This window comes from Xyrauchen texanus, chromosome 46 (assembly GCF_025860055.1).
Source record: "Xyrauchen texanus isolate HMW12.3.18 chromosome 46, RBS_HiC_50CHRs, whole genome shotgun sequence".
Classification (NCBI taxonomy): domain Eukaryota; kingdom Metazoa; phylum Chordata; class Actinopteri; order Cypriniformes; family Catostomidae; genus Xyrauchen; species Xyrauchen texanus.
This window is the reverse complement of record NC_068321.1, coordinates 26,437,376-26,446,892: the sequence shown is the minus strand read 5'-3', so window position 1 is coordinate 26,446,892 and position 9,517 is coordinate 26,437,376. Positions and strand designations below refer to the sequence as shown.

The 9,517-nt window shown below is 34.3% G+C and overlaps 1 protein-coding gene across 1 annotated transcript in view; it reads right to left on the bottom strand.

The window, feature by feature from the left end:
* Nucleotides 1-3,845: 3,845 nt before the first annotated feature.
* Nucleotides 3,846-9,517, bottom strand: part of mon2 (MON2 homolog, regulator of endosome-to-Golgi trafficking) — a 50,376-nt gene continuing 44,704 nt past the window's right edge. The window contains 4 exon segments of the mRNA XM_052119571.1: nucleotides 3,846-4,527; nucleotides 6,149-6,231; nucleotides 8,649-8,856; nucleotides 9,274-9,397. Of these exon segments, the coding sequence (XP_051975531.1) occupies nucleotides 4,364-4,527; nucleotides 6,149-6,231; nucleotides 8,649-8,856; nucleotides 9,274-9,397 (579 nt within the window). The 3' untranslated portion in view covers nucleotides 3,846-4,363.

The following is a 9,517-nucleotide window of genomic DNA, read 5'->3' as shown; positions in this document are numbered from 1 at the left end:
GAAGAAATAAAGCCATACACATCTGGGATGGCATCAGGGTGACTATATGATGAGATAATTTTCATTTTGGGGTGTACTGTCCCTTTAAGTCCCGTTATCTTGGGGTGAGTGTTCTCAGATTTACATCAGAGGCTTTTAGCTTATGTACTTCATTATGATCAGACAAGAAGAAATAGTGCTGGATATCCAAAGATGAGAAGAAGGAATGAGGTCAGCACATCATCTGTACTAATCATGACCACCTACACAGCATATACATCAGATAAAAGCCAGATAGATAAATTAATAGATGGCATTATCAACAACATGCACAATTTATACACTTAACACTGTAAACATTAGAATAAATAAATTGTGTTTTTTTTATTTTTTTATTATATTAATATTATTTTCTCAAATTGATCAACCTTTTAATGACATCAGACCTACGTCATTCACCTTCTCATTTTACACGTGTAGGCTACTTTCCCCAGCGTATAATTTTTAGTTCCTAGAACGTTCGAGAAACGTTAGTTTATGGTTACAAAAATTAAAAAGTTATTCAATGTAATAAATAAATATATATTTTTTTTATTTAAAATGCCTGAGATAAGAATAATCAAAATAAATAATAATAAATAAAAATAAAAAAAAGTGTAAAAATATATTTTTATAACATTTATAGGTTGAACGTCAAACCCATCCCAGGTAACGTCGTTTGATGTCTCGTGACGTCACAAACGATGTTTCTACCATAGTGGGGCAGAAAAAGCCACGTCACACTCCCTTCATAGCAACAGTAGTGTGACCTACATGTACTACACATCCCAAGGGCAAAATCAAGTCTCTATTAAAATTAATTACCCCACCCGTCGTGTTCCCGGGGGAAATATCTGCTTTTCTGCGGCGCTCCACAGAAAAACCGAGTACTTTTTGCAGTTGTAAACAAAAAAAGTATGCATAACAAATCAGACACATAATACAGCAATCAAAATACTTTTATTCAATGCAAAGCAGACTTACCATGGAGTACACATTTACACACCTATACAAACTCTCAAATTCAAAACTATGACTATATCTACACATAAACACACATATGCATGTAAAGAAAATCATAAAGCATCATATTTCTTTCCAGAAGATTTGGATTCCAAAGCGAATGAGAAGAGAGTAACCAGCACTGGCAAGGGAGTAGCTTGCGCAGTCATCTCCATAACGGGCAATATCACACCCCAACCAACAGCACAAACTACTACCTCAGCCAGTACACGGCAAACCCGCTTTGAGTGCCGGAAAACGCGTCCGAAGTCGAATCCGAAAGAAAAGAACTCCAGGAATCCTCGTTGTGGACCGAAGCGCGCGAAGAGTCTGAAGTGAATGATCGTAGTACTCGTGAGCGCGCTACACTCCCTTTAGCTGCGCCGCTATTGGCCGAGGGACACCGCCCACGTCACACACACCCACTTTGAGGCCACGCCCCCCGTGCTGTCCTCGAGTGCACTTCGAAGGGAATAAGGATCACTTCTGAAAGGACGCACCCTAGAAGAGCCTGTGATTTTGAATTAGCTGATGTTTATGATTCATTGGTACTGTAGAAACCTGTGATCTTAAATAAGCAATCAAGCTGGCATATTACACATTTAATCAAGTTTCTTTATAATGATAATGTGTGAGGCGTCAATTAGAAGTTTATGCATATCGTACGGAATTTAACGATTACGGTTTTTAATTAGGACTCAGGCCGTTTTGATTGGATTCAGCTGTAATTTTATAATAATTAAAAAAAAAATCACTCATACATTTAGATACTCTTAATTACCACAATACAACACGTAATGTGTATAGGAGCAAATAACCATCTAGTAATGCAAACTCTGACACATAAAACGTCAGATAAATTCAATAATTGATCTCATAACTCCTGACTTTTTATCTCTAATTAATTATCTTAAAATAAAGTCTAAATGATATCTCATTATGACTTAGCATCTCATGAATCATTTATCTCCTAATTATTAATTTTATCTCATAATTCTTTTTTTCACAATTTGTTCTATTTAAAAAAAATGATCTCATAAATATTAATTTTCTCATAATTTTGACCTTTTATCTCATAATTTTGACTATTTAAACAATTAATTTTATCTCATTATTATGACTTTTTAATCTCATAATTATCAATTTTATCTCATAATTTTTTTTTCACAATTTGTTCTATTTAAAAATAATTATCTCATAAATATTCATGTTATCTCATAATTTTGACTTTATTTCAACAATGAATATTATCTCGTTATTATGACTTCGCATCTCATGAATGATTTATCTCATAATTATTCATTTTATCTTATAATTATTACTTTTTAATTTCATTATTATCAATTTTGTCTCAATTTATATTTTTTTATATCATAATGTTTTCTATTCAACATAATTTTATCTCATAAATATTCATGTTATCTCATAATTTTGACTTTATTTCAACAATGAATATTATCTCGTTATTATGACTTCGCATCTCATGAATGATTTATCTCATAATTATTCATTTTATCTTATAATTATTACTTTTTAATTTCATTATCAATTTTGTCTCAATTTATATTTTTTTATATCATAATGTTTTCTATTCAACATAAATTTTATCTCATAAATATTCATGTTATCTCATAATTTTGACTTTATTTCAACAATGAATATTATCTCGTTATTATGACTTCGCATCTCATGAATGATTTATCTCATAATTATTCATTTTATCTTATAATTATTACTTTTTATTACCATAATTATTCATTTTAGTTCATAATTTGTTTTTCACAATTTGTTCTATTTAAAAAAAATTATCTCATAAATATTAATTTTATCTCATAATTTTGACTATTTCAACAATTAATTTGATCTCATTATGACTTCGCATCTCATGAATGATTTATCTCATAATTATTAATTTTATCTCATAATTTTGACTATTTCAACATAATTAATTTTATCTCATTATTATGACTTCGCATATCATGAATGATTTATCCCATAATTATTAATTTTATCTCATAATTTTGACTATTTCAACAATGAATTTTATATCATAGTTTTGACATTTTAATCTCATAATTATCAATTTTATCTCACAATTTTGACTATTTCAACATAATTAATTTTATCTCATTATTATGACTTCGCATATCATGAATGATTTATCTCATAATTATTAATTGTATCTCATAATTACAATAGTAACAGCACAATAGTTTTTTCTGTGGCAGAAATGGAATTACAAACATCTCAAAGACACCTGATGAATGTTTCATTAACATCAGAGGAAACATCTTATAGACGTATTGCAGATGAGCACAAAACCTACAAAATAAGTCTTCCAGATGTAAACACGCACATCAAATACACGTCTGGTTAATGAACGTGTGCTATCAGGGGGAGTTCACACAGCGTGTGTTTTGTGCCATAGATTCAAAAGAATCATTAGAGTCATTCACTCAGGAATCAGACTACACGTGTTGATTCAAAAGAACCAGCTCATGAGATTTATTTGTTCTGAATGGAAGTGCATAATCTCAGGCCACGTCCACACTAATGGGTTTAAATGTCAAACCTTCCTTTTATGTTTCCTAAAGTATACGTTTCTGGAGTGGATGAGAGCTGTAAACTTACTGATGTTAGTGCTGTTGTGTCCCCATCCAAAATGAAGCCACTTCCTGGAACATGAGTTAGAATAATAATGCTTCATGTACACTCAATGAGTCTCAAATGTAGTGAAACATGGATATATATTCATATATGAATGCATGTAATGCTGACCTGCACTGGAGCTAGATACAACATTAATGACCCAGAGAAGCGATGCGTTTGATGTTTATAGACTGTACCATTTATTATTGTACACACACTGGTACAACCCTTCTCAATGCGACTAAAGATGACATGGAATGTTACAGTAAGATCTTGCATAAAAGTCATTGCTGTTGAGAAAATCCCCCAAAAAAAGACCATCCTTCATGTATTTTTTTTTTTTTTTTTGTCGTTCTCTCTTTAAATCATGTTTGGATTTGAACCCATTTTCAATCCAAATACGTAATTCTTAATTACATCATTAACACAATCACCAAACACTGTACATGAACTTCAGAGGGGGGAGGAGGAGGTGGGGGGGGGGCGATGAAAAACACTGCAAATTTAACGTAGCAGTTAATATGTCGTTAAAGTCGGCCAATCAGAACATCAGCTCGAATTAGAGGAAGCTTAGAACGATGGGATTTGGAGCCGTCAGTCACCGGTTACCAAGACGATGAGGGTGAATCGGAGTCCTCGCGAGTGGTGCGTGAAACAGTCACATTCATGTTCGTGGTGGAATAAAAACATTCAGTCACGATTCGCCGTTCTGCACTTTGGAGACGGGCGGCTGCATGAAGTCTTTGAAGGGACCCAGGGCGTCTTTGAGGGCGGAACTTACTTCAGGAGACGAGCAGGTGATGCATTCCACCAGCGTCGGGTAAAGCGCGATCACCTGAGCCCAAACATTACCGTCCACTAACGACCGGAGAGAGAAACAATGAGCAAGAACAATGCAAGAAACAATTGGCCTAGTGTGCTTCCTGCCTAGATAGCATCATAGGCACTTCACTTTTAATCTGCTGTTTAACAGTTTGCTAGATTTTAAGACAACAGAGAAGACAGAAGACTTAACCCTCCTATGGTATCCAGTCATTATGACAGAAATACATTATTCTAATTTAATCAAAATAGTTTTCTTTATCTGAGCAGTACAAGACTTGGTGACTTTTCCTATATTTGTCACTGAACAAACAAACAAAAAAATGGGCTTAATTAGATGTCTAAGAGGTCATTAAAAAAATAAAAGCGACACCTTTGGTATTCGTGGTCATTGAAAATGAATGGGAATGTTGATTTTCCGTCAAATACAATTAATAAATCAGCCCCAATGCAGACAAAAAACAGACTCTAAAACATCCTCAGAGCAAAACACACCAAAAAATAAATAAATAGTCACAATGCTCAACACACACAAGCGCGCGCACACTCACACACGCGCACTCACAGGCACACACACGCGCCCTCACGCGCACATTACAAGTAATCTGTTGTTTTCCAGCTGACAGCAATCTGACACACACTCACATACACGCACTCACACACGCACTTACACACGCATACGCACAAACGCACGCGCACTCACACACGCACTTACGCACACACGCACGCGCACTCACACACGCACTTACGCGCACTCGCGAACGCATTACAAGTAATCTGTTGTTTTCCAGCTAACAGCAATCTGACACACACATGCACGCGCACTCACACACGCACTTACGCACACACATGCACACACACACACGTGCACTCACACAAGCATTTTTACTACCAAAAGTTTGAAATGTCAAAATGTTTTCTCTGATTCTTCTGTTTTATAGTCTAATTGAATTTTCTGAATTTTGCAGTTCATTTCTGTTTCTTGATGTTAATTTTCTTAACATTATTATGCATTTACTTAAAGCTATTAAAGTTTTATGTTTGAAATAAATTATTGGTATAAAAATGTTTATTCTGTGTTTTATGTTGTAACATCATGGTCAGGTTTGACTGCAAGAAAAATGACACTAACTGCAAAAACTGACACTTCAAATCCATTTTTAAATGCTACATTTTGACAATTATTTTAATAATGTCTAAATATAAATCCAAATGTATTTCTTCTGATTAAATGGTTTTCAAGTCATGTTATTTATATTTTGTTCACCAGACGGCAGCAATCTGCCTCAATTTATATCACATTCTCATATTTATAACTTACAGAAGTGTAGGATCTGTTTTGTGTTTTATGTGTAGATGCAAATTAATGGAACAATTTATAAATGTACATTGTAAATAAGATCAAAATAGCATAAAATCCCAAAAGAAATGCATAATTGTATTGTTCTCACTTCAAGGAAGGAGAAATAGTAACATCATCATCAAAGACCCTTCCGGTCAAAACTGACCACAAATACCAAAGGGAGGAGCCATTTTCTATATCATATGAGGGTTAAAGTTGCAAACATAAAGGTTTTACATTTCTGTTACGTACAGTAAATTCAGAACTTCATGCTTATTTTCACACAGCTTCATATAATCACAAAACATGTCTCACCGTTCTCTGGTTGAGTCTTTTTAAGGGAATCCATAAGTGTGCTGATTGCTTTTAGCACAAAGATGATCTCAGTCACTTGTTGCCTTAAAGATTCAAAATATAAAGAATCAATTGACGTAATATTACAATAATAACCCATATACTCGTATCAAGTTTGAAGTAATTTAATCTGTGTTCATGTTGTTTTCAAAAACTGTTTAGAGCATTTTCTACAAATATAAAAATAAAATAAACATGAATGTCTTTAAATTGTCATGTGGTGTAACCATGCAGTATATGATGCGCAATGTTTGATGGCTCCTGTTTCACTCTCTGTTCCAGCTGACGAGCCAAATATGGTGTAAAAGTGTCACATGTTTATGGCGCCATCTAGTGGTTATTTGAGTAAAAAAGTGGTTTCAATGTTTGTATCGATCTATCTGCCCTAATCTGACTTGCCCGAAAAGTGACTCTTATGTTGGGATAAATGACAGCTGATTTAATTAAAGTAAAAGTGACAGTAATAATTATATTGTGACTGATATTTTAAAATGCGTATTTGCTGAATATAAGCGACTTGTGCTTGGTTCAAAGTTTATATATCATTTTATTGAAAAAGCCGCTTTGAAATCCATCAAATATGACACAACAGACTCAAAATCTCTCAATCACCATTAAATTACATTCATGCCCACCACAAAAAAAATGAAAATGTGAAAATTCTGGCATTTACATGTTATAAGATATATTTAAAATGTGAACTAATATTTCTGTGTATTTACATATATCCCACCGGCTCTGTTGTTATAAAGATCTCATTATTTTACATCACAAGCTATTATGATGTCATCTTACCACAAGTTCATGAGACCCAGTGAATTTTTTTTTTCAATTTCCCTTTTTTAAATGTCAGTATAGTGTTTGGTGCATATAATACATATGATAAAACTGTTTATTGTTTATATTGTATTTGATGTGCTGAATTGAATGGTGATACATTTTAATCCATATTTATAAACTGCGGAGAGGAAGTTGCCAAACTCTCAAACATTTGGTATCTCTGAAAAGCCCAGAGAGTCCTCTGATAATACCCCAAAATTACCCCTGTACAAAAACTCACATAACAAACGTCCCACACACAAATGAACTGCTGGACCTCAGGAGGAGAATGACCTTTAAATATGTGCAACATTTGTTTTTACAATTTATTTTATAGTTTGTCTAATGGTACTAAAACCAGTTTAATGTCAAAAACATTCAAATTTTCTGACAAATCTTTCATATGTCAGACTTAACAAGGGTAAAATACTTTCTTTGCATCTTGATCATGAGAGAATAAACAACTTAGTTTCAACATTCAAACATATTTTTCAGGGTGAAAAAATTTATAAATATATATATTATCCACTTTTCTCCCAATTTGGAATGCCCAATTCCCACTACTTAGTAGGTCCTCGTGGTGGCGCAGTCACTCGCCTCAATCCGGGTGGTGGAGGGCGAATCTCAGTTGCCTCCGCTTCTGAGACCGTCAATCACGCGCATCTGATCATGTGACTCGTTGTGCATGACACCGCGGAGACTCACAGCATGTGGAGACTCATGCTACTCTCCACGATCCACACACAACTCACCACACGCCCCATTGAGAGAACCACTAATCACCACCACGAGGAGGTTACCCCATGTGACTCTACCCTCCCTAGCAACCGGGACAATTTGGTTGCTTAGGAGACCTGACTGGAGTCACTCAGAACGCCCTGGATTCAAACTCATGACTCCAGCGGTGATAGTCAGTGTCAATACTCGCTGAGATACCCAGACACCAGTAAAATTATTCTTAATGAAAACTCAAAACAAAAACAATATAAAAAAATGAAATAAGATCCGAATATAAGAAAAAAATTCAATAAAATGGAAAATCTTGTCTTGACAACTAACTTAAACAAAATAAATAAACAGAAAAAACTATATTTAGTTTTCGTATTTTTCGTTTCATTATTCAATTTTCTCTGTCAGCTGAAGTACTTCATACATGTGTCAATCCCTAAAACTAAAACAACCCAAACTGAAATAATAACTAAAAATCTAAAAATGTAATACTATAATAAGGCATTTCTTACGGTTATTTCACTTGACCAGAACAAAATGTGCCTTTTCATAAAAATTATTAATAATTAAATAATCAATAAATATCAGATATTTTTGTATTTTTTTTTTTTTGTCACATGACAACTTCATCTGCATGTTGTTTACATCACATTACTTTTATTTGTTTTTTTCAAATATTAGTAATATTTCAATAAAAACACAATTGTTTCACAATTTTTAAGAAATAATAATAAAAGGTTATTCTGCACTACTCGTTCCAACTTTTATTTTATTTTTTCCCAAAATATTTTTTTAGTCTCCGGACGGTTACACCACATGACATTATTCACGTCAAGCCTAAAAACTCATCCCGTAGGGAATATTTGATGAGCAGTACCCGCTCTGAAATGTGGCTCTGAGTGTGCACATTCACCTGGGCAGTGGGCAGCGTCCACTGAGTCTCTCGTCCTCCACGTATCGTCGCAGGACGTCCTGCGCTCTCTGTAACAGCACTGATAGCGCCATACGTGAGATGTAGCCCTCCTGCGGCGTCGACACCTTATTACTGAAGGAGAACTGCAGGAGCGTTTCGAAACACACCTTCGAGAACTCCTCTCGCATACGGATGTCCATCTCAGCCTCTGGACGGGGACGAGAGGAGACGTTAGTGTTTTTATTCAGGACGTGGAAAGAAAAGGGCGAATCTTATAGGAATAGTAGAATACGGTGTTGTGTATATGTATTCTGAAGGAACAGTGATGGTTTATTATAAATCAAAAAGGTTTAAAATGTCATTAAATTCAAATGTAATCATTTTCTCCGCCTCTTAAATGACTTCTCTTTTCTGATGATGTAATCAAGGCCACATGGGCGGGAAAAACATTAACCAAAAATATCAGACAACTTTTCACTGTCCATTCAAATGATGCATTAATTCAAGCCCCGTCCTGCACTAGTTACACTGAATATTAGGTTAAACAAGTTTAAAGTTGAACTCACTTTCATAGATAATGCTGGAATGTTTATAGCTCATATTCAACAATGTCTTCCCTCTGTACCTGTGAATGATGATGACTGGGAGTGTATTGATCCTTTATTGAGCATGCTCATGATACGACCCACAAACTCCTTAGGGATGAAATTGGCAAACGGTAAAATCTCTGTGCTAATCAACTGCACCACCTACAGGACAAAACAAAAATATTATATTTTAAAAATTAAATACTTTGATTTTGAACCAATATATTTTTGAATGGACAATCGCAAAAAATATATTACATATATTCATACATGTTATCTATC